The sequence below is a fragment of the Nelusetta ayraudi genome, unplaced genomic scaffold (assembly GCF_046127955.1).
Source record: "Nelusetta ayraudi isolate G7.1 ecotype Tasmania unplaced genomic scaffold, CSIRO-AGI_Nayr_v1 ptg000128l, whole genome shotgun sequence".
Taxonomy (NCBI): Eukaryota; Metazoa; Chordata; class Actinopteri; order Tetraodontiformes; family Monacanthidae; genus Nelusetta; species Nelusetta ayraudi.
The window spans coordinates 122863-147500 of record NW_027466178.1 but is presented as its reverse complement, the minus strand read 5'-3'; the positions used below and the strand labels follow the sequence as shown (position 1 = coordinate 147500).

Here is a 24638-nt window from a genome sequence, read left to right as displayed (position 1 = left end):
GTGACCTGTCACACTGTCACATGATGTGTTGACCTGCAGGACTCTACGACAGCCCTCCCGGCACTGATGACGCCAAGCTGATCGACATCTTCTACCCCGGAGACCAGCAATCCATCACATTCGGGACAAAGTCCAGAGTCGGCCTCGGAGGCATGGAGGCCAAGGTGATTTTTTTTGTCTATATCCTAAAGAAAGGCTCTAATCATCCAAACTGTTACTGACTGGCTGCAATGAGTCTGATCGGACGTCAGAGTTTCTCTTTATTTGATGCACTGTCTCAATCAAAGATATTGTTTCACTTTGTGTGCTCCATCTATAGAAAATTAAAGTCTTTATGAATTAAATTATGGGAGTGGCCAATATTTTTATGTGATTTTCCTGTTTATTCTTTTGCACCACGACAGTTTCAATGGTCAGATTTCACCTACGCTTGGATGTTTTTGTGTCAGTCCACTAACTGACGAGTCTTGGACAAATAAGACAAAGTGTTCTGTCGTCTCCTCTGCAGGTGAAAGCGGCTCTGTGGGCTCTGCAAAGTGGCACCTCCGTGGTCATCGCCAACGGCACCAGCCCAAAGGTCACAGGTCACGTCATCACGGACATCGTGGAGGGCAAGAAGGTCGGAACCTTCTTCTCTGAGATCAAACCTGCTGGTGAGGGAAGCCGCCATCCGTCTCCACTTCACTCGCTCCACCAGCAGGTGGTGGAAGCCTGGTGGAAGGTTTCACACCTTCAAACTCAAAAATTAAATCACAAAACACATCATTTTCCCAAGAAAATCCAAAAATGCCGCTCGATACAGATGGAGCGTAAACTGTTGGTGCTTTTATATTAAAATACAGCCGATGTTGAGCGTTCAACAGGATCCATGTTACTCTCCGACCAGGACCGAGTGTGGAGCAGCAGACGGAGATGGCACGTCAGGCTGGCAGAACTCTGGCATCTCTGCATCCAGACCAGGTGGCTTTTCAACAAAAAAAAAAAGAAAAGAAAGAAAGAAAATTCCTGTTTTTCCTGCAAAGCTATTATTTTTCTGTAATCAATATGTTTTTATTTTGTATTATTTTTTCAGAGGAGTGAGATCATCTGCCATTTAGCCGAGCTGCTAACTGACAGGAAGGAGGAGATTCTGGCCGCCAACAAGACGGACATGGACCAGGCTGTGAATGCAGGTAGAATTACCAGGAATTACCAGGTTTCAGCAGGAAGTTAAAGTTGAGCATATTTGGGAGGGAGGCTGTCATCACTAAATAACACTAGATATTCCTCTACATTTTTTTTTTAAATGAATTAGGTTCCATAAATTAGAACAGATATAAACATACCATGTTAAACTATGACACCTACACTTTAAAAAAAAATAATAATAATTCTATGCAGGAAACTATGAGATACTTAACTCTAAAATATGTTACTATTTTAATATATATTTTTTTAAGTTGCGTGTGAACCTTTCTCTTATTAATTTAAAGAAAAAATAGAAGCCAATTCTAATTCAACAATTTCTCCACTAGAGGGAGACATTTCTTTATTTTTCCGCGGAGGAACTCTTCAGTAGCCATCTGTCTGGTGTTGCAGGCCTCCTGCCGGCGGCGCTGGTGAAGCGCCTCAGCTTGTCTGCGTCCAAACTGGGCAGCCTGGCCGTCGGCCTGCGGCAGATTGCCGCCGCCGCCCAGGACAGCGTGGGCCGGGTGCTGCGCAGGACCAGGGTGGCTCACGGCCTGCAGCTGGAGCAGATCACCGTGCCCATCGGAGTGCTACTGGTCATCTTCGAGGCCCGACCCGACTGCCTGCCGCAGGTACTCAGCCGCCGGCTGTCTAGGGAGTCAGAGAGCTCCTTGTCAGAGGACATGGAGCTGATGATATGTCACGCAGAGATGCAGCAATCTCACCAGTGTCAACATTGCACTGTGCTGCACAGGACTGCACAGGACTGCACAGCAAAGTTTGATGGGATTCAATGAATTAAATAATGAATGAATGAATCAATCAGCTTTTATGTTTTAAAAGCACTTAATCACTTCCAGAGTCACCTCGAAGTGCTTTGCACAATCGAAGTGAAAACCAACTGAGAGGGTGGAGTCCATCTGCTTTGACCAGTTGGAATGAATAGAATTCAATGGAACGCCTTTATTAATCCCACAGTGGATACATTTGCATAATTGCAGCAACTGTTTAGTGCAAAAAAGATTGACATTTATTATTAAAAATGATATTTATTATTAAGATTATATTATTGTAAAGAAATAAGGAAATAAAAAATAAAAATAAAATATGTGTCGGTTATAAAAGGTAAAAAACAAACCAAGATATTTACGTCTTATGAACAGGCTGTAAATTGCTGCCACTCACACGGCGCCTTATTCTTGGAATAAGAAAAAATTAAAAGGAAATGCAAAAAAATTCAAGCGATAGAAATAGAGTCACAGTGGCAGTAGAAGCCAGAGTGGATCCAAAGTCGTTTAAAATTACATGAAGCAATTTCATATAATCAGATTTCCACTCGTCCTTGACATTGTTGTGATAATAACAATAATTCTAGATCAATTCTGTTCATTATGTCTTTGGGCTTTAATGGATTTATATCGTTCCTTCGTTCTCCTGCAGGTGTCGGCACTGGCCATCGCCAGCGGAAACGCCCTCCTGCTGAAAGGAGGCAAGGAGGCGGCCAACACCAACCGCATCCTCCACCAGCTCACACAGGAAGCACTTTCAATCCACGGAGTCAAAGACGCCGTACAGCTGGTAAAAAAACCCAAACCAAACCGAAATAATGCAAAACAATAGACACTCTTCACCGGCGGCAGGCGGCTGTGAAACTGTGTGTGATGATGTTCCGTCGACCTCTGCGAAGGTGAGCCGCCGCGAGGAGGTGGAGGACCTGTGCCGACTGGACAAGCTGATCGACCTGATCATCCCCCGAGGTTCCTCCCAGCTGGTGCGGGACATCCAGCGGGCCGCCAAGGGCATCCCGGTGCTGGGCCACAGCGAGGGAATCTGCCACGTCTACGTGGACGCAGACGCCAGTGTGGACAAAGTGGTGAAGATAGGTGAGAAGTCTGCCCAAGTGGAGGGAAGCTGACAGAAACAGATGCCCTGCTGCAGGCCCAGGGTGGGATCATTGGCACTGATCCACACATACACATCCAATATTTTGCTAGTATGACAAGAGAGAGGGATTGTGCAGAAAAGACTATGTGACTTTGTGTTTCAGTGGTGTCCGAATTTCTCTAGTTTTATAGACAAATCCAGATGAACTGTAGTGACGTTCTGTGCAAGCTTGGCTGTGTGACCTTTCATGGCCATTCAACCTTGACACTGGATATTAATTTGTTGCATCAGTCCCTCAATAGAACGTGTCATACTGTACATACCTAGCTTAACGTCAGCTCCTATTCCTTTAGGACATTTTGCTTTCAGTCATTAAATATGTTTGTGTCCCTTTGTCAGGTTTCTTTTGAAAAAAAAACAAAAAACAACAACAACAAAAAAGCGACTTTTAAAATGAGTTTCTTGTCTTGTTTTCAGTCAGAGATGCAAAGTGCGACTACCCGGCTGCGTGCAACGCCATGGAGACCCTGCTGATCCACCGGGACGTGCTGAGGACGCCGGCCTTCGACCAGATCGTGGACATGCTGCGAACCGAGAGGGTAAAATGTCCAGAACTGGGCCACGACTTCCTCCAGCACAACTTCCTCCAGCACGACTTCCTCCAGCACAACTTCCTCCAGCACAACTTCCTCCAGCACAACTTCCTCCAGCACGACTTCCTCCAGCACAACTTCCTCCAGCACAACTTCCTCCAGCACAACTTCCTCCAGCACAACTTCCACCGCTTCTTTACTTTCAATGAAATCCATTGACAGTGTTCACCATTGTCGCTCCTCAGGTAAAGATCCATGCCGGCCCCCGCTTCGCTTCCTACCTGACCTTCAGCCCGTCGGAGGCCAAGTCGCTGCGGACCGAGTACAGCGACCTGCAGTGCTGCGTGGAGGTGGTGGACGGCGTGCAGGAGGCCGTGGAGCACATCCACAAGTACGGCAGCTCCCACACCGACGTCATCGTCACCGAGAACGGTAGGACAGCAGCCACACCGCAGGGTTATTATTTTCTCGCATCATGTTTGTTTTATTTGGGCGGAAGTTCTCCAACATGTTAGTTTATTATGGATTTTTTTTTTTTTTATATATAGGATTGTATGAAATTATTTTCGAGGGGTTTGTTTATCACCACCATTTGTGCCTCTGAATACAAAACTTGAGAGCCGCTGCCTTACATATAAAAACCCAAGTATGCAGACAAAACGGGCAAAAGCCTCAAACATTTTCAGCATGAGTGGAGAAAAGGAAAAGGACATTGGAGGGAAAACATTTTTATTTCGGAAGTTGTGCGGCTCTTATTTTCGCCAAGGGAAAAATTGAGACCTGCTACTTTCCTGCTTCCATCTCTTGACAAAAGAGGGTAGGTACATCATCACCTCTATGAATTGGAACATACCAGTCGATGTTGTTGTCAGTGTTGAAGTAAAAAAGAAAAAAAAAAAAAAAAAAAATGTTTATAAGAAAAAAAACTGGATGACTAGATGTAAATTATATTAATTCCGGAGGCTGAATTTCTTAATTTGAAGTAGCCCAGTGTTATTGTAGGGCAGACTGCAGCTTACTGAACAAATTACCTATACTTTGATGGAGAATCAACGTTTTGTAATTTCCATAGAGAGCAACAGGAAGGATCAGACGTACTGTAGCTAGTTTAATAAGTCAAGATATTTAGAGGTTTTCTTAATCTCTGCGTCTCTGCGGCAAACCTGCTCCTGACTTTACGTACTTCCTGGTTCGTGTCACCAGCACCAATAAGCCGTCGTTCTCTTTCAGAGGAGACGGCTGAGCACTTCCTGCAGCAGGTGGACAGCGCCTGCGTCTTCTGGAACGCCAGCACGCGGTTCGCCGACGGCTTCCGCTTCGGACTGGGTGAGCCGAGTTTGGTTGCCTGTTTTCACTGCGCGGGTTGCCAGTCAGCTTGATTTTAGTATTTCTTTTTTTTTTTTTGGCACCATGAAGGTCACACTGGATAACTAATCAGCTCTTATCCAGTATTTGTTCCTAAACTGTGGAATAGTTTGTCATTGGCAAAGTTTGCCAAATGACATGAAATGAAATGTCTGCCTGAAATTTCTTCTCTTTTGCTCTGCGTTTATCACTGAGACCATCTGGTCTTTACTGGTGTTAGTCTCTCAGTTCTGCTAAAACGAGTTTTGCATTAAGTTTGCATAGTTTTTGAAAAGTGTTTGCAAAAAGTGTTTGATTTTCAAGCCTTATGCTCAAAGCTCCCATATTCGACCCATTTTAAAAATCCTCATCCTTCATCCTGGACTCCAGTGCAACATTCTTTGTGTAAATAGATCCACAGAAAAAAAACAGCATATTTAGCCCTGTGTTTGCAGCCTCCTGCGAAACGTGAGGCTGCAAATGTTTGGAAGGAGACAGAATCAAGGCAGTTTCAACACCTGGCCGGGGGTTCTGGCTGTCACTTACCCTAGGGTGAGGTATTGGGGACCTTTGTGACATCACAAGGTGCCCATTCCCAGAACTGTATGTTTTAGAGCACAATTTTTTTCCCATCAGATTATCAAACTTTTTATACAATATTAAACTTTTAACCGTTGATTTCTAAGTGTTGCACAAGATGAACCGCTGTCTTGCTGGTCTCCGTCCGCAGGAGCCGAGGTGGGTATCAGCACCGCTCGGATCCACGCTCGCGGCCCAGTGGGCCTGGAAGGGCTGCTGACCACCAAGTGGGTCCTTAGAGGCGACGGTCACACGGCGGCCGACTTCTCCGAGAGCGGCACCATGAAGTTCCTCCACGAGAACCTGCTGGTGGGAGAGCCGGCGGCTGGACGGAGGGACAGCAACTAGACCGCAAGCCTCCAAGCAGTCATCGGGACTGGACGAGCTGCGTCTGTGTGTGTGTGTGTGTGTGTGTGCGTGCTCTCCCCGCTCACAGCTGGATTTGGGCAGAAGCCTCCGGAAGCCTCACGATCTGACTGACCTGTAAAAACCACAGCGGCAACCTGCTTGATCGGCAAAACACAATCAAATGACATCTTTTACCAGCCCAGTGTTGGATTTTCACCAGCTTTGTAACTGTAAAGAAGAAGGAGAACAGAAGTGTGATCCTCAATCTGAAGGAGGGATTTTTTGAGTCAAGAACGTCACAGTTTCTACCTCAACACGAGAGAGAATAACTGAGGGAGGAGACGCAGTTTATATCTCAGCAATAACTTATTACACGTTGGCAATCGGTTCAGAAGGTTTGGATCCTTGACCCGAGGCACAGTGAATGGCATCATAGAGTTGTGGGTTAGAGGACGGCAACAGGGTGGGAACCATGCGGACATCATCATCATCATCATCATCATCATCATCAGAAGCTCTTTTTAAAAGATATTGCTGCACAAAGAGTAAAGCACAAGAAAATAGTGAAATAAAAAGATGAATGAAACTAAAGGACACATGAAAGAGACGTTCCAGTGACCCAAGATTTATAAACACCAAACAAAAACAACAAAAAGATGCTCAGGCCGATGGTTTTTATTTGAACTTTTATATCACGTGACGGCTCACTGTCTGCAAAGCTCCTCTTAAATCATGTTCTATCTGCAGGCAGGTTTTCATTTTGCCCAACGTTTGCATTTTATTTCATTTCATTTTGTGAGCTTTAATTGTTTGCAGAAACTGATCCACTCCCCTCCCTCTGTGTCCAGATGAAAATCTAATATAATACATACCAGTATTTGCAATTTCACACAGGGATTTAAACCACTATGCTATATACTACATACATTTGTACAACATTTGGAGCAAATAATTTGCGATTGAGCCGAATCCTGATAAATTAGAGGTTTTCATACGTCGGAATGCAGATTACAGGTTTTGCAACAAACTAAGTTGGAATGCATCAAAGTCAGATCCTTTGTTTTGTTTTTGTTCTTATTTATTTAATCATTGTTGCTGTTGGTGCCCATTTCTTTTCTTTTTGCTTTTCGCCTCTCTGCTTCCCCTCTCGTTGCCTGCGTGTTGCCCAGAGCTTCTGTCAGTGCAGGAGCAGTAATTGACGAGCTGCCGCTGCCTCCTTCCAGCTGGAGGGGAGAACACGACTGCTTTTAAATCAAGCGTTGTAACATTCCAGCCTGCGATCTCATGCACACCTAATGATTGTTTACGCTTGTTTAATAGCAATATCGGAGAATTAAAAAGAAAAAAATGAATATTTTTGTGCACGCTTTTCCTTCTTTCTTTGATTTTTTTTTTTGGGGGGTTGCTTTTAGTTGCATTGTTGAGAATCTCGGCTCATATCTGCCTCTCTGTCCTGGCTCCAGTGTTTCTACTTTCACAAAGAACACAAATTAATGGTGGGGGAGAGAAGAAAAAAAAATCGCACTGATCTGAAAAAAAAAAAAAAGTCTAAAAAGGGCCTTTTTAAAGTTGCCCATAGGGGAATTCACATTGCTAGAAGTGGGGCAAAGAAGATGGAAGACAATACTATAGAGGTTTAATTATCCAGCCATCAGAAATGAAAGGAGGGAGAAGAAGAAGTGAGACTAATAATGGAATCACAGCCTTGTGTTCTTGGTTTCGTCTTTCTCTCTCTTTGCCGGCATCTAAAGAATTCATACTCCAAAACGCACTACTTACCCTTCAATCAGCTCCCCGTCACCGAGTCCAAAGGGTTCAGAGATGAAGCGGCAGACAAATCTCAAATCTCTCGCTTTTGTCCCCCCGTTTCTTTCTTTTTTTTTTTTTTTAATGTGTGAAGTGATTGAAAGTATCGTCTAAATGACTGGAGGTAGAGTCGCAACAATCCAGGGACGCCAAGCGTTGCCCGTTTGATGCACCCGCTTGTATTTTACTATATCGCGCTCATCAAAGTTGTTTTTCTGGCACTTAACGGAAGCTTTCCAGGTGAAAACGCGCTCTTACCGCCGTGGCTGCCGCTGTGTTTGCGCAGCTTCCCGGGCCGGGTCGTACGTCGAGGACTGTTTCGGTTATTTTCGATAAAGAAGATTTGAGCTGGCGGGCTGCAAACCTAAAACCCTCCACTTCAGAACATTGTGTGAATTCCGCGGAAGCGACTTGCTGCATGTGAATCCTTAAATTCCCTGCAAATTGGTCTTTCTCAGTTGCTAATGATGGTGTTATGGGGTTGCTGACCCCTCGTCTTCAGATTTTTCTTTTGAAAAACTGAATCTAAAGTATAATTTCAGCGACAGCGTGGACAGGAAGTGCAACCAGGAGAGTTTGCACAGTTTCCAGGTTCTGCTGCTTCTAATGGGAAGTTTAACCTTAAACTGGCTGCGGGCTGATTCTCTGCAGCTGCCAGTCAATCTGCTTTGCTCTCTCTCTCTCAGCGAGGTTACCGGCTGAAGCCACTGGTGACTTTAAATTAACTTCTGACTGGCAGTCAGTAAATTTCCTCTCATCTCCTCCCTGACACCTCCCGACCCCCCCACACCCTCCACTCCCCTGGCCCCGGGACCCCGGCTGTACGATTCCCACGTTGCTCTCTGTTGACGCCGCTCTGTCTGCACCGCCGTCCGTCGACATGAAATGCGGATGATGAGGGCAAATCACCGGACTTGTGCAGCAAGAGCTGACAGTCCTTTAATTGGACATTACTCAAGGCCAAAACTCGTATTTCTTGCCGCACTTGATCTTAAGAGACTCTCAAACGCGCTCCCCGCTGGGCTTCAAATTTTTCCGAATCAATAATTAATGGTCAGTGTTATTTATTCATGTGTATCTTTGCCAATTACGCGCCGTCTAATTAACAATTTCAATAATTGATATTTGTTTCTGAGAGGGCTGGGTATCTCGGCCTGATGAAAAATGCATGAGCGGGGATGTGGACGGGGTTTTTGTTTTTTGTTCTGAGAGAGCTCGGCGCTCGGGGCTAATACCAGGCCACTTTGACTCCGACTCTTTGAGTTGGCACCGGCCCTGTGATGTGGATCTAATATGGGCATCTTTCATGGACCCAACGCGCCTGCTGTGTACCATGTGATCTCGTAAAGACTACTACACGCTCATCCTCAGATAGCCTCTCTCTGCCCTTTAATATCCCTCTTCAAAGGAAACCGGCTTCTGTTTCCTTGATAATTTTCTCTTTTGTGTACGCAGGATGACAATATCGCGGCAAAAGTGTGGAAACTCGCGGTCTTACTGGGACCTCGGCGGGCTCCAATCCCACATCTTGGTCTTGCGGCTTGATGAAACCCGAGTTCAATTTCCATACTAAAGAGAGAGAGAAAGTCCTCAGATTTATGAAACGCCATACCCACCCTGATCTTTTTTCCCCCTCCCTCATTCTGACAGCTGTAGTAGTCGGTGGAACATTCACAAAGGCCGCCTTTAGTTGGCTTTCATCAAGATTTCGTTTATTGTGATTCCAGCAGGACGGGAGCGGGGGTGGGGGGAGGAAAGGGCGGGGTGGGGGCGAGGCAAACCATTTTTTTTTTTTTTTTTTTAACTTGCGGGACGACCAAAGAGGCAAAGATGGAGATCACGCTTTCGGTGGTGATTTGGGGAAGGAACTTTTTTTTACTCAACAGTGCACAAACAGCAGACACACCCAAAGAACCTCCGTCGGCGGAAAACGCGCAATAGCGTTTCAGGTGCTTAGCGGGGAGAGAGGGAGGGGGAGGTCGACGGGATCAGTTGAGGTCGGTGACGCGTCTCAGGGAGCCGAAGGTCGGGCTGGTGCTGCCCCACTCGCTGTGCCTCCTGTACTCGCCGGGACGCAGGAAGTACTGGCGCCCCCTGTAGTTGGGGTGCTCGTGCAGTATCCAGTAGCCCTCCATGACGTTGACGGAGGAGATGTCGCGGGTGTGGAATCGCTCGTGCAGGTCGGGGCAGTCGTCCTGCAGCTCCAGGTTCTGGCCGCCAAAGTCGGACTGCTCGAAGATCTTCATCCTGTAGTTGCCGTTGTACTGAGGGAGCAGACGAGCGAAAGAGAGAAAGCAGAGATTTGTTTTTGCCCGTTGCAGGAAGCTCGAACGTGATGAACAAGATGACGTGATTTCATACCCAAAGTTTCTTTCCCCTCTATTTCACAATGTCCTTGTTTATTGTCCCCCTTTTCCTTCTACTTTCGCCTCATTTCCAGTTATTTTTTTATCTTAGCACAGTTATGGGTCAATCCAAAATAGGTACTGGCACCACGAGGTGGAAACAGTAGGACAAGGCTGGGCAACTAAATGCTCCCCGTTGAGCACCGACACACATACACAGACACACCAACACCAAGCCGGGGATGAGGGGGACTCACAGGTGGGACCATACGGCAGGAGCGGATGCAGTCATTGAAGCCGGCCCAGCGCTGGTAATTGGGGTACTCGCCCTTGTGCAGCATGTACTGGTAGCCGCCGTAGTTGGGCTTCTCGTAGGCCACCCAGCAGCCGCCGTCCACCCGGATGGAGTTGCAGCGGCTGAAGTGGCTCTGCATGTCGGGGCAGTCGCTGCTGCAGTCATAGTGGCGGCCCTGGAAGTTCCTGTCCTCGTAGAAGGTGATCTGGTGCCGAGGGAGGCGGTCACTCAGTGTGTGTGTGTGTGTGTGTGTGTGTGTGTGTGTGTGTGTGTGTGTGTGTGTGTGTGTGTGTGTGTGTGTGTGTGTGTGTGTGTGTGTGTGTGTGTGTGTGTGTGTGTGCGCGCGCGCGCGCGCGTTTAGAATCAGAGACATTTTTGCTACCGTTCTTACTTTCATATGCATTTTTGTTATGCTGCAGTTGGTGTCTTATTGCAAATATCAGTATTGTACAAACATTGCATGAATTGCAGACCCACATTATGAATCAGGTACAAAATCAAACGAGCTTTGTGGTCACACTTTTTTAACAGATACACAGTTTTAGCTGTTAAAAATGTTTTTGTGAGTTGATCATCTGTTCTGTGTCTATTGATTGTGTTCATAATTTGTAAGCGTTAGCCTGACTTTACTTTTAACCACCATTTATAAAGTATGACTGCAAGATCAATATGCAAATAACCTTGCAAAAACTATGAGTAACTGTTTATGTATTTGTGCCGGATCAATACCTTATAAATTATTAATAAAGTGTGTAACAATACTATACTAATGCTAAGTGTCTTTGCATAACATGTTTTATAAAATATTTATATTATTATTTTATTATTATTGCTGCTATTTTACTGAGAGACCTGCCTTCTTTTTTCATGATAAATCAGTCAAATAAATCAAGGCCTGACAATAAAACTCTTTCCAAGCCTTGTGATGTTGCTGTTTCCCGAAACATTCGTCTAGTTTTACTCTTTTTTTGTTTGTAGCAGATTATTAACGTGGCCTTTAGACATCTGGCGAAACTGCGAGTTTCTGCAACGTGGATCAGCAGGGTCACACTGCAGCAGAAAGCAACACTCTGTGAGTGTGTAGATGTGGACGCTGCACACTTACCTTGGCCATGGTGACTGACTGTGTTGAGGTTGGACCAGGCTGGATGCCCACAGGTCCTACACCTCTTTATAGACCCGGTTGGCATAGTTTTTTTTTTTTTTTTTTTGCTGGTCTTTCTTTTGCGAATGTGACACAAAGCTTTGTGGTGTCAGCACAGCGATGCCCTGCCGTCTGGGGTGTGGAGGGTGTGGGGGCAGTGGCGTGGGCTTTGGCTGGCTGGCTGCAGCGGCCTCTTTGTCTCTGTTAAATCTCCGCCTGTCAACGGACACAACAAAATACTGTACAATGGCACTTTTTCTTGCCCGCAGACAACAAGGGCTGCAGCGCCTGGCCTTTGTTGGCACAAATGCCAGAAACTCAGCAGCTGCCTTTTCATTACAGATTTTCGCAAAATAAAAGCGATATTTCTAAAACGTCAACAGCGCGCAATTGCGATTACGATTTGTGAAGCACATAAGCTGTAATTACGTTTTTTTGGTTACGTTTGTTAGCTGTCAACAATGGCTGTTATATTTTTCTCTTTGATTACTTGTAAAAATGTATTTTGTCTCCTCATCCGTCCAAACATCACATGCTATTTTCACTAGAAGTGAACTGGCATGTGACCCTGCATGGTGTCGTGCAAATGTGAAAAAAAAGTCTTTCCATGACACTTTTTCGATAAACCTCTGTATCGATACGTCTGAAAACCACCTCATGAGAGCGTCAATCTTTTAGAGATATTTGAGAGTTGTTTAGGTGTTTCCACTGCCAGTTTTTTATTGCGATATTTATGTTTTGCGCAACTCTAGGGGTAATAGAAACGCAGCTACTGACTGGTTGGCTTAGGTTGGGAGAATGAAGAGCAAGGCAAAGAGATTATCGTCATTACTACTATTATTATTAGGTATTTATTTACTTATTGCAATAGATTCTGATTGCATCACCCAGCAGATGTTTGAAGATTCACACCTCATGCTTTGAAATGTTTCCCGTCTGGGTTTTTCTTTCCCCTTTCATGGTAAAACAGGGGAAAAGTTCTCCGAGAGGAATGAACACACAGACCACGTTGCCATTTGAAAAATCACATCTTTAATGTCAACACTTCACATGAGAGTCCTCATCCTCCTGAAGGAGCCCACCATGGGGTTGTGGCAGCCCCACTCGCTGCAGGCCCGGTACTCTCCGGGGCGCAGCACGTACTGACGCCCCTTGAAGTTGGGGTGCTCGTAGAAGATCCAGTAGCCCTCAATGATGTTGCAGGAGTAGATCTCCCGGGAGCGGAAGCGCTCGGTGACGTTGGGGCAGTCGTCCATGAACTCCATCATGTGGCCCATCAGATCAGGCCTGTTGTAGATCCTCATCTTGTAGGATCCTCTGTACTATGGGGGGAGGAGGGGGACAAACCAGCGCGTCATTATGGCGCCCCCTGGCCGAGCGTGGTGGACCCCCCCGGAGAGTTTTTTTTTTTTTACTCCAGCCTCCCGACACGACCCTGCTCTCTCCCTTTCTCCCTCTCTCTCTCTCTCTCTCTCTCTCTCTCTCTCCCTCTCTCTCTCCCTCTCTCTCTCTCCCTTTCTCTCTCTGTCTCTCGCTCTCTCTCTCTCTCTCTCTCTCTCGCTCTCTCACTATGAATTCCTGCGAGTGCTTCCTCCTACTTTGTTTCTTGAAGCAAACCGCAGATGAGGATGAGCAACAGCTTCTTTGGAGCGTGACAGAATTAGTTTTCTCTCTCTCTCTCTCTCTCCCTCTCTCTCTCTCTCTCTCTTTCTCTCTCCCTCTCTCTCTCTCTCTCTCTCTCTCTCTCTCTCTCTCTCTCTCTCTCTCTCTCTCTCTCTCTCACTCTCCTTCCTTCTTCCTTCGACTCCCCAAAGTCCCAGAAACACTCAATGTGCCTAACAGAATTAGAATGAAGGCGGTGGCGGCGGCGGGTCTTATGGGGGGTGTATCATATTCCTTTTAAAGGCTGACTGGAGGCTCCTTGTGGGCTTTTGCAACACAGACTTTTAAAGCTATGACCTGCCTAAGTTATCTGCAAATGACATCAAACGGGAGGGATGTGGGGGGGGGGTGAGGGAGGTTGGGGGAGTGCTGTGATTGACACCCTGTTCTCTAAAGCGGCATTTGATGTGCGAGGTGAGCGTAGTGGTGGGAGGGGCCTGCCTCTCTGCCTCTCTGCCTGTCTGTCTGTCTGTCTGCCGGCGTGACTGACTTACCGGGGAGAACATCTGGCAGGAGCGGATGCAGTTGTTGAAGCCCATCCAGGTGTGGAAGTCGGGGTACTCGCCGGGGCCCAGGATGTACTGGTAGCCCATGTAGTGCGGCTTCTCGTACGCCACCCAGTTGCCCCCGCTCACGCGGATGGAGTTGCAGCACCGGATGTGCCTGAAGGTGTCCATGCAGTCGCTGCTGCACTCCCAGTGGCGGCCCTGGAAGTTGCGGCCCTCGTAGAAGATGATCTCGAGAAGGAGAGGAGAAGCAGGGAGAAGAAATTGTAACAACTCTTGAAAAAGCGGTTGCAGTACCTATGTTTAGACTGCAGGGGCCACTGCTTCCCCTTTTTGGAACAAACTCGATCACTTTTCCACGCGTCACACTGGCCCTGCTCGACTAGATTTTTTCTTATTTATTTATTTATTTACTTATTTATTTATTTATTTACCCTCCCCTCCCCCACCACCTCTCGAGCTAACTGTCAGCGATTCAAAATTTAGAGAGGCGGAAATCGCTGCCAAAAAATACAAGTGACCTGACACACTCACACGGCACAACAACTCGTCTCCCCCCCCCCTTTAAACACCTGCTCGTGCACTTTTCCATTTAAAAACAAACCTCTCAAGCCAGACCCTGCTAGCTTCTTTTTTTTTTCCTTCTTTTTAAATTTATGTGTTTTCTGCCGCTAGTATTCCCCCTGCGGTGAAAAAAAAACTCCTCCGCCGGCACTGATCGCTTCCCCTTACGCGACAAACTCGCCGATGTTCCTCTGCCTCTTTTTTTTCTTCTTTGTTTTTGCCAAACCTGCGATGGCGTCGGTTGCACGGCGAGCTCATACCTTTCCCATGGTCACAGGATGTGGATGTTGGACGTACCACGGAGCCCTGACCCACGTGCGGGTGCTTTTATACTCTCAGTCAGAGGCGTCAGAGGCCTCGTCAGCCGCCAGCGACTCTTTACCTTTTTTTTTAGACGTCCGCCGCTGTTCCCTTTGTCCGCCTGCCGCACGGGTGACTTATCTCCTACCTGCTAGAGTTTACCTATAGAACTGGGAGCCCCCCCTCACCACACACACACACACACACACGCATACAAACACCATGCGAGTGCTATTCTGTGTTTGTATGACTATTTGCCCTGCCGTGACTTTGTGACGCTGCCTTTTGAAAAGGCGGCACAAAGGCCCTTTAGGTGTGTGGCCCCTCGCTGACAAAGCCCTTAAAATGTACAGTAGGTTTGGTTTCTTTGTTGTTGTGTGTTTTTCAGAGGCTGGAAAACATTCTTCGCAGTGGTTTTTATTGCACGCCTGGTGATCTGCTAGATTTCTTCTTTTCCTCCGTCCCAGTTTGAGCGCGTCGGACTTTTGATGCTTCTCTCAACGCTTCGGACCTTTGGTTTGATTCTAATTCAAATTCCCCGTCGAGGAAAAACGCTGTTTGCGAGCGCCGACGAGCGCGTCAAGGATCACTTCTGATGTAAACCGCAATGATCTGCGCTCTTTTCTTTTTGTAACACTTCCATCGCCTGCAGTGGTGCTGTGATGCCAGACGTGACTGACCTGCTCACAGATGGACGTACACGTCGACGCGCTTTAGTGTTTCTACGTGTGATATAAAAAGGGAAACAGTGGGAGGGAGGGGGGGAGGGGTGGGGGGGGTGGTGGTGGAGGGGAGAGTATGTAAGTTTGAGCGTTTGTAGAAAATCATAGATGTTTTTTGCCGTCAGTCCTTTGGCTTGTAGAGCATCGCCCACAGCAGCCGACACAGAGGGGAGCGGGTGGTGGGTGGGGGTAGGAGGGGGGGGGGGGGGAGGAAAGGGGGGGAGGAAAGGGGGGGGGGGAGGAAAAGGCCAGAAAGAGCCGCCGCCGCCGCCATCATGCATTGTGTTTTTCCAAAAGCCCAGCTGATGCCCGAAAGGTCACTCTCATCCTTTTGGCCTTTTATCAGCCATAAAGGGCCCCGTGCCTGCTGCCCACTTTGTGTTTGCAGTTTTTTTCTGCACGGGACAAATGTTTTTTTCACCAAAAAGAAAAACCGGCCATTATGTTCCCACGCGAAGGGGAGAAAAAAAACAAAAACACCGCCCCACACTTGCCGCTGCCGCCGCCGCCACCGCCGCCGCAGCGTGACACTGTTTCAGTGTTAAGGAACGGCGTTGATAGGCTTCGGGCGCCTTTGATCACTCATTGACTTGAAACTCTCGCAGGCTTCAGAGGCTTTCATGCTCTTTTTCCATGACATAAGTAGATCATTGATACGCTTTCATCACAGCGTGCAGCGTAATTGTGGCAGATTATCAGATGCGGCGACGGCGGGTTTTGTTTTGCCAGTTTCCGAGCAAGTGTTTACTCCTCATCGGAAGGCAGCGGAGGAGGGGGGCGGGGGGGGATGTTTTTTTTAATTCATTTCTGTATTTATTTATTTTTTCAATCAGAACATATGAGGAGCAAATGTTTAGATTCCCCCTCATTCATAGATGAATGATTTCTTTCATCCTGCCCAGTACACTCGGTCCTGATGCGAGGGGGGGGAATGGGGGTGAGAGGAGCTTTTTTTCTGGGGGGCGGGGGGGTGGCAGAGAATGGGGGCTCTATTGTTTGTTTGTTTGTTTGGGTTGACGCGTTACTTTCTCCGATGTTGACCTTTAACCCTTGCATCGAGAAAAGAGCACCGCCGAGGTGTCATCGCATCCGCACGTGCAAATTTATCATTATTATCTTTCTAATTGTTTTTCACCAGTGCGGAGCCTCCAACTGCAACCCCCCCTCCACCCCTTCCCCACCCCCCCGACTCATTATTCAGGACCTCGGCTGGCTGCGTTCCTCCGCTGGCTTCCAGGGGGGAACCTTGTTTCACAGGCTCTCAAATGATCATCTTTAGCTGTGCTACAAGACATCTCCTCCCCACCCTGAAGGGAGAGGGAACATCACAGAGGCCCTCGCCTGCCTCCTCGGTTCCCTCTGGAGGAGAAGAAAGCTACCCGCTGCGGAGCGTTCCACTCTTCATCTCGGAATGATGGAAGAAAAGGGAACGGAGCAGGGGAGCCGCCGCCGCCGCTGCTGCCGCTGCTGCTGCGGCTGCTGGAGGAGGAGGGGGGGGAGGAGGAGGAGGAGGAGGAGGAGGAGGAGGAGGAGGAGGTAGAGGAGGCAGTAGTGGTGGTGGAGGTGGTGGGGGAATAGAATTGCAGCTCCATTGTGTCCGAGGATCTCATTGTGCAATCTGTGTAATCGCGTGGGAGATGACGACACTATTAGCCCGCAGAACGGCAGCCAGTTGGGGACCTTGCTGACTGATGTGCCGCCCCGCAGAGAGCGTGAAAAAACTTTGACAGATAGCAACGCCAGAACTAGTTAACTTGCAACCTTTCTCTCTCTCTCTCTCTCTCTCTCTCTCTCTCTCTCTCTCTCTCTCTCTCTCTCTCTCTTTCCCATCTATCTGCCGTCCAAAAGTGGAAAAAAAACAACAAAAAAAAAACACCACCAGCCACCAGCCACCACACTGCTTTGGCTGATACCTAATTATAATGTGAATGTGCAATTCAGTCCGTCAAAACACATTTCCAGGTCAGAGGAGACTTCTTTCAATTTGGAAAAAAACAAACCATCTCTGCCTTAATCCAAACTGCCGCGTCTTTGACCCCGCCATATACAGAAACTCTCACCCCGACAATGTTGCGTGTGGAGATAGCAGAGCAGCTGTGCAGCTCGCCGCCTCCAATGTGCTCTTTAACTAAACAGCCGTTACAAAAAAAAAAAGACACCGTCGTTCCGGGGCTGTAAACAAGGGGGTCCGTGTGAGTTTTGCTCCTGAGAACCGGCTAATCTGGTGCTGAAAATGTGGTGTGATCGGGAACGGCGCTCGCCAAATATATATATATTTATAAAGAGGGAGAGAGAGAGAGAGAGAGAAACAAGCCTCCAATGACGGGAGTAGAATGAGGACCTCTCTTTTGCTGAGAGATCATCCTCTCCATTCTTTGGGTGGGAAAATCTCCAGGCTCGCCGCCTCTCTTGTCCCTGCCAGCGCCGGGGCTCTATCGGGATTGCCAGACGCAGGAGCCACTATGAGCCGGTGCCAGGGCCAGGATTTACCGCGATGCGTCTGATGTGCTCCATCTTTCTGCTGGGGGATAATTAAAAGAGGAAATGGTGTTGGAAGAACAGAGTCAGTGGGGTGGAGGCTGGTGGTGGTGGGCAGGAGGAGGCAGCTTGGACTGAGCAAATGCATGCAGCTGTCAATTATGTTGAGTTGTTGATATGCTGTTTGGTTTGGTTGCTTTTTTTGTTGTTGTTGTGTTTTCCTCCTTCTGTCTGGATGTTTCAGCTGAAGCGTTTGCCATCAGAATTTACTTGTAAAGTTTCCTGTAAATCCCTCAACTCCCAACATGTAATTACAATTTTCACTTTTTATTAAGAACGACTCTCCGCAATGAAATCACACATAAGTTTTTGGTTTTTCATTGTTTTGTTTTTTTGTGTGTTTTTTCTGGACTCGGACGCCTCCCAAACCTTCATTTAGTCGGAAGTGGCGAGGAAACATTTGCAAACGTCCACAAATTCACCAATTTTCTGGAAACTGAGGATTTCCAAGAACTAAATGGGAGTGCAGTAGATTTTAAAGGGCCAACATGTCAAATTAGCCCACAGAAAGCAATATTAAAGCGACGTAAACGTCACCCATTGTTTTCTGGCCTACGACTTGATCTCACAACAGCTCGCAGCTGTGATGTCACCAGACTCTGAGCAGATCAGCAGTTCAGGTTCTGGCCCAACTGTAGAAACAAGTGGACCTTCTCATTTATTATTTGCAAATACACACACAATAGTAACTTCAGTGTCTTTCACTCACTAAAAACACTTGTGTGTTTGTCTCCCGTTCACAACAATGAGACTCTATAAATGTTACGCATTCAAATACCTTGAATATTTGAATGAGATGTTTTCTTAAGTTTTCAGGTAGTATTTTAGTGTGTGTGTGTGAGTGTGTGTGTGTGTGTGTGTGTGTGTGCGTGTGTGTGAGTTGTGTCTCGGGGAACTCTGACTGTGAATCATTCAGGGCCTCCTCCTTTATTTGACTAAATCGATTTGAGATGCTCAACCATGTGGCGTGACCCAAGCGTTGCGTTGAGAGAAAAAGACAGAAGGAAAGAGAGAAAGAGAGAGAGAAAGAAAGACAGCGCGAGGACGGAGGGACGGCAGCCTCGCCGGGGGGATCGGAGGCTTTCAGGCGCCTCCTCGTCTCTCCTTCCCTGTTTTGACGCGGCACGTCTCGCGTGCCCCCGATGCTTTAAAGGTTTAAAGAGCAACTTTTTCACCCTGTAATCCAGGTGCCTTTCAAACAAGTCGCTGCTGTTTACTGACACATGACAAGGAAGGGAAAAAAAAGAAAGAGTTCAAGCCCCTCTCATCTCCCCGGCTTACAAGACTGCAGCTCACCTCGGAGGCTGCTGCCGCGCGCCCCTGAACAAACAGGAGCAGGCGCCGCTGCCTTTCAGCCGCGCGCCACATTTCTAATCAGATGTGATGCTGTTGTTCACTTCCTCAAATTTGCCATCAAAGCAAATGTGTTCTGACAACAGCGAGTGACAAGTGCACCAGAGGAGAGGCGGCGAATCAGCCCTTTTTCACACCGCGTATCAATTATTGATCGTGTTGCACCTCCCACACCCCCACTCCCACCATCCCACCCCCCACCCCTCCAACACCACCTTGCCGCTACCCCAGTAAAGGCAAGCAAGGCTACCCTGCGATAATGAAATACATCAATTTGGAAAAATAAATAATAAACCGGGGGAGGGTCGGCGGCTCCATTGTTGCGGCGGCTTGATTGACTGGCTGCACATTTTCCTCATTGGCAGTCAGGCGCATCAAAGCGCCGCTCCTCTTATTGCCCAAGGCCACTTGCAATTTATTTAGAGGAGCAGCGCCGCCGTCCCAGCAGGTAACATCATTGGGGCCGAGACGTGCGGGATAATCACGGCTTTGAGGTGCCCCTCAAATCCCAGCGCGGCTGCCGGCCGGCCGGGCCCCATCGGGCTGCGTCCCTCTGGAGGAAATATATGCGTAGATATGAATCTATATATAAATATGTGATTGTCCTCTTTATTGAGCCAAAAATGAAGGAGGGGATGGAGACGAGGCTGCGCTCGCGGCCTTGACTCCTCCAAATACGTTCGATTACCGCAGCGCTCATAGCGAAACATCTCGACGTGTTATCACCATTTGACTTGTTAAATATTTTATCACCACCTCTGAACACAGACTCACACACACGCAGACACACACACACACACACACACACACACACACACACACACACACACAATTAACAACAGGTTTAGACGTGCTTTTTTGCTCCTCTTCATCTGAGGAGCCGGGGGTGGGGGGCGTGGGGGGGTGGGGGGGGGACCTGCAGTGGATGAGGAAAGTCTTTCCTGCGCAGAATTATGTGCAATAAACATGACTGACGGAGACGACTGAACATTAGACCAAATTTAAATGTGAAAAGAAGAACACGAGGAAAGAAAGCTGAGGTCCCCCCTGCACGCGTGGAACAAGTTTTTTTTCGTGCTTCGCACCTTAATCGTGTTTTTCCTCGATTGGCAGTTTTCAAGGCCCTTTTGCCAGCGCGCCACATAAATAATACACAGCGCGCTTTCTTCGGGCTCGTTGTCTTCACAGCACTCATTTTGAAAATAATATAAGTCTCAGGTCGCCTTTCTTACCAGTTTCAGTTAAAACAAAGCGTGTCTTCATCTCACCATTAACAATTTGGTTGCCGGGAAACATTGGAAGAGAAAATTCACAGGAGATTGATTCTTGTCAGATTAGGAGAAATTATTGTAACAAGCCATGCGAACAAAGAAAGTGAAAATATGTTTTATTACCCACTCAGTGCGAGTGAGGTTGTTTTTTTTGTGTATGTTTGTTTTGCAGCTGTTGAGTTGTTGAAAGAAGAGAAACTTGATTCAGGCAAGGCTGCGATAATCTACAGCGGAAGCCCTCTTTGAGAGGATGAATATAAAATTAAAGCTATGTGTTTATGTAAATGAGTCTGATTGATCTCATGAAGAAATGTGATGGGACTCCGCTGATAAGACAGCGATGTAATATTATGTGAAATAGGATTTTCTCTTTTCGTACAAGCAGCTTTGTGGGAAGAACATCTTCTTTGGAGTATCTTTATGTTGTTGTTGTTGTTGTTTAAAAAAAAGATGAAAAGTTAATTAGTCTTTCTACGTATTGACAATCTGTCTCGTTGAAACGTCTATTGATTTTGCACACGTGGAGAGAAAATCGTGGACTGTTAAAGTCAGAGAAAATAAAACAAATACTACAATAAATGAGTGTTAAGATGTAATATGAGGAAACTTTGGGGTCTTCCAGAGCAGCAGCGACTTGCAACAAATGAATAATTAAATAATTGGCATTTAAAAAAAAAAAATCTATTCATTTTTCTCCTATCAGTGTTGTCGTCTCTTCATGACAAGACTATTAATGATTCAACAAGCCATCACAATCAATGTGACTCACTCCACTTGCTTTATTTTTTCTTTAAAACTTGCCCAAAACATTTTTTCTTCTTCCCTTCAGTACCTCCGTCGCATTTCAGCTGCTCATCTTTCATCTCTAACAGTCGCAGCAGATTGTCCAGTTTTGTTTGTTTAAAAAAACAAACAAAAAAAAAAAAACACACACACACACGTTTGCAAGATAATTCCAAACACTAGAGGGCACTAGAAGCCAAAGCATGGCCTCCCTGCAGGGCGGCTCTTTGAAAGTTGTGTTGTCGACCACAGTCGCATCCCTGCCAGCGGCTTGTACGCGTGTGTTTTGCCAGCGCGCGTACGTTTGCTGGGCGGCCTGGGCGCACGCGGACACGTGTTTCACAGCGCCGCGCGTTCACGCGGTTCAGCGCACCGACACGACCTGTCGGCCACACGCTGATTGCGCGCGTGTTTTTTTGTTTTAGTTTAGTTTTTTAGTTTTTTTTTTTTCTGGGAGTGAGACACACACACACACACGCACACGCACACACACACACACGCGCACACACACGCACACACACAGGTGCACGCTCGCAGGTTGATGTCAATTCTGCCGGGTTTCAAACAAGCTGCAACTGGCCACACAAACACAGACGCACGCGGCGAGGTCACACAGTGTCTCGGACAATGAGTCGTTTGCTTTGTAGGTAGTTTCAAGCCGGGTTTTTTTATTTTTTTATTTATTTTATTGAACTGCAGATGTGGACGCCGGCTGAAGGATCAGTGCACAAACTGCAGGACTGCTGCGGCGGCAGCTCCTCCCATAAGTTCTGGCACGGCGAGCGCCTTTTTTGTTGTGGCCCATTTACGCTGTTTGTTTTCGCGGCAGCGGCGGCAACAACGGACGGCGTCTTTGTGTCTCGCCAAACCATCTTTTGAAACCTACGTCCTCCAGCCGGTGTGAACGCCGGCCTGATTGGCGCCGTGGCCAACGGTCGAGGCAGGACCGGTTCACGCAGGAAACAATGAGCAGGAGAAACTGGGGGGGGGGGGAAGTACAAACTAAATTGAGTTGTCCGTTTCCTCGTTAGCGTGGGGAAGCTACAGATCTAAGATTTATCAGCTTGGCAGCAGGAGAGAAAAAGGCTCCAGTCCCGCCGGGAGTTAATTGAAGGTGCGGCAGAGACGGAATCGGCAATGTGTCGTTAACAATCGCTCGCTCGCTCGCTCGCTCGCTCGCTCGCTCGCTCGCTCGTGTTTGGCGTCAGAGGACGAGGTGGAGGAGACGATGCAAAGGAGGCCCAGCTGGAAGCCCCGGAGGAGCGGCGGCAGCGGCGGAGGCGTCCCTGGACGGAGGCGAGGACGGAACCTCGGCAGAGTCCCTGGAAGACCGGCAGCTCGGCTCAGGGGACTCCAGAGCGAATTAAAAAACAATGAAGCACCGAGGGGGAAAATCTGAAGCCACTTCCCGTCATCAGACCCACATTTCTCCACTGTTTTGCTTTCAACTTTCTGCTTTTTTATTGTTGTTCTTATTATTATTATTGTTATTATTATTTCTTCTTCTTCTTCTTTCCCTCCCCGCTTCTTCTCCCTCCGCACGGTTGTTTTCTAGTTTGTTTTCCATCCGCGCTCCTCTGGCTGTCGCCGAGCGCTACAGCCACTTTCAAAGGCGCCGCTGTCACGCGCCGCCTTTGAGTCCCGTTTGAAATTTTAACGTACATGTTGTCAGGGTGCCGTCAGGAGTGATTGACAGGTCCGTCCCAGAGCAACACCGGGCTCGGCAGGCTGGCTGTCTTTTGTCAGCGGCAGCCGAGGAGAGGCAACAAAGAGAAGAGGAGCAGAGGAGGAAAGAACACACATAAATAAAACAAAACTGCTCTTACCCATTTCTCAATAAAAACCAAATTAGATTAATCTTAAGGCGGAGCCAGGCGGGAAGGCAGGCGGCAAGGCAGGCAGTCGCAGGGAAAAGAAAAAAAGACTTGATATTTTTCCTCCCGCTTTGTTCCACCGCCATTGATGGCGCTCTGCTTAACGTCGTCTCAACAGGACACCAAAGGCAGCAGAGGCTGTTGAGGTGCGTAAGAAGCCAGCTGTACGCGTTAGTGTTCATTATCGCCCCCTCTTGGATGCGGAGGAATTTCCAGAGTAAAGTTTGTTTCCGAGCTTTGAGAGGCTACTCGTGACGTTTGGCTTGAAGCACCGCTGGCGGAGGTCGAGGTTCCAGCGGTGGAGGCGGTGGAGTCAAATCACCGACGTGTTTCCCGCCTGACTTGAGTATTTTCCAGCGGACGGTCGCGACTCGACCCCGAGAGATCCGCTGGTGGCCGTTCTGATCGACCTGCTGCTGGACGCAGGAGTGCTCCCGGTTAGCTTAGTGTGTTTTTCATTTTCAAAGAACATCAAAAACTTTCCAAGACGCAACGTCAATAATAATGCGGCATTATGGGTTGTTATGATAAACTTTGCAGCCTGTTTTCCTGTTCTTGTTTTTTTTTTTTTTTTTGCTGAGCAATTAACTGCCACGACTCTGCTGCGAACGCTTTCTGTGCCCCCCCCCCACCCCCCATGCCCCCATCCCCGTCCCTCCCCCCTTTCTCACCCCCCGCCTCCCCGACAGTCACAGGTCACCTTAAGCCTTGGCAGAGAAGCTGTAATTTCCTATTCGGAGATGAAAACGCCATTGATTACTCTCGGCCTCTTTTGACAATCCCAGAACAAAAGTGCAGGATAAAAATATTCTGCGTAACACGGTCGCTTTGAAATTCATATCAGCTGTCAGCGTCGGGGTCGCAGGGCAGCGGCGCTGGGCTCCGGGCCCGCGGTAGCAATCACCCAGTCTGCTCGAGTGTCTTTGAGCAAGACACTGAATCCTTGCCAGCTCCAGCCTGATCCCTGACCTGCCTTCGCAGCCGGCGCGCAAGCACAAAAGAGACGTTCTCCGGAATAAAATCAGAAATAATGAGAATAGAAATGTAGGTTCGTGTGGAAGTTGCGCGGAAGTTTGTTTGAACGGCGCAGCGGAGCGGCGGCGATTGATTCGCTCGTGTACATGAAAATGAGGGCATTAACAAGTCTCGCCGCTTTGAAAATCAAGGACACCGTCGTCGTCCCGTCTGCCTGTTTTCGCACAAGGAGCCGAGCGGCGGCGGCAGTGGCAGTGGCAGCGGCAGCGGCGGCGGCGGCGGCGGCGACAGGAAATGGAACAGCAAGAACACAACCGAGCGAAGCCGGCGTTGAGCGAGTTGCTCCTGTCAGTCAGGCCCCTCGACGACTGTGACTCCACGAGACGCGAAGGCGCTTGCAGGAGAGCAGGGGGCGCCAGCGAGAGGAAAAGTGGCGGACTGGAAGACGCCTCTGCGTCGACCCAGAGGTCAAGGGTCGTCGCAGTGAGAACAAACTTGAAGCGGGACTGAAGAATTGTAGTTTCAAAATCAATTTTTCAATTCATTGGCTGGTAACAAGGAGAAGAGCAGTGACCCGCCGTTGGC

The 24638-nt window shown here is 47.9% G+C and overlaps 3 protein-coding genes across 5 annotated transcripts in view; 1 reads left to right on the top strand and 2 right to left on the bottom strand.

Annotated features, from left to right (window-relative positions):
* The window catches only part of LOC142904477 (delta-1-pyrroline-5-carboxylate synthase-like), an 11905-nt gene extending 4567 nt beyond the window's left edge, over positions 1–7338 (top strand). Inside the window, exons 7-17 of one of the 3 annotated variants that reach the window (XM_076050594.1) lie at positions 40–164; positions 509–653; positions 887–960; positions 1073–1172; positions 1579–1799; positions 2608–2745; positions 2855–3050; positions 3529–3650; positions 3890–4076; positions 4875–4970; positions 5719–7338. In XM_076050594.1, the coding sequence (XP_075906709.1) occupies positions 40–164; positions 509–653; positions 887–960; positions 1073–1172; positions 1579–1799; positions 2608–2745; positions 2855–3050; positions 3529–3650; positions 3890–4076; positions 4875–4970; positions 5719–5915 (1601 nt within the window). In that variant the 3' untranslated portion in view covers positions 5916–7338. The remainder of the gene's footprint in view (positions 1–39; positions 165–508; positions 654–886; positions 961–1072; positions 1173–1578; positions 1800–2607; positions 2746–2854; positions 3051–3528; positions 3651–3889; positions 4077–4874; positions 4971–5718) is intronic. The other 2 variants (XM_076050592.1, XM_076050593.1) reach the window with 2 other exon arrangements.
* Positions 7339–9493: 2155 nt separating this feature from the next.
* On the bottom strand, positions 9494–10587 carry crygmx (crystallin, gamma MX). Its single transcript, XM_076050597.1, has 2 exons — positions 10324–10587; positions 9494–9985 (listed from the first exon to the last, which is right to left on the bottom strand). Exons 1-2 carry the CDS (start codon positions 10498–10500, stop codon positions 9710–9712), a joined length of 453 nt encoding a protein of 150 aa, XP_075906712.1. The 5' UTR covers positions 10501–10587; the 3' UTR covers positions 9494–9709.
* Positions 10588–12514: 1927 nt separating this feature from the next.
* On the bottom strand, positions 12515–14596 carry crygmxl2 (crystallin, gamma MX, like 2). The gene is made up of 3 exons (XM_076050596.1): positions 14498–14596; positions 13662–13904; positions 12515–12827 (listed from the first exon to the last, which is right to left on the bottom strand). Exons 1-3 carry the CDS (start codon positions 14504–14506, stop codon positions 12552–12554), a joined length of 528 nt encoding a protein of 175 aa, XP_075906711.1. The 5' UTR covers positions 14507–14596; the 3' UTR covers positions 12515–12551.
* Positions 14597–24638: the final 10042 nt, after the last annotated feature.

Bases quoted from the DNA above. Each gene is read 5' to 3' on its own strand.
- crygmx (XM_076050597.1), bottom strand. From the start codon at position 10,500: ATGCAGAGCCACTTCAGCCGCTGCAACTCCATCCGGGTGGACGGCGGC. The intron at 9,986-10,323 runs GTGAGTCCCCCT...CTGCTCCCTCAG, and splicing joins CCTGCCGTATGGTCCCACCT to TACAACGGCAACTACAGGAT.
- crygmxl2 (XM_076050596.1), bottom strand. The intron at 12,828-13,661 runs GTAAGTCAGTCA...CTCCCCCCATAG, and splicing joins CCTGCCAGATGTTCTCCCCG to TACAGAGGATCCTACAAGAT.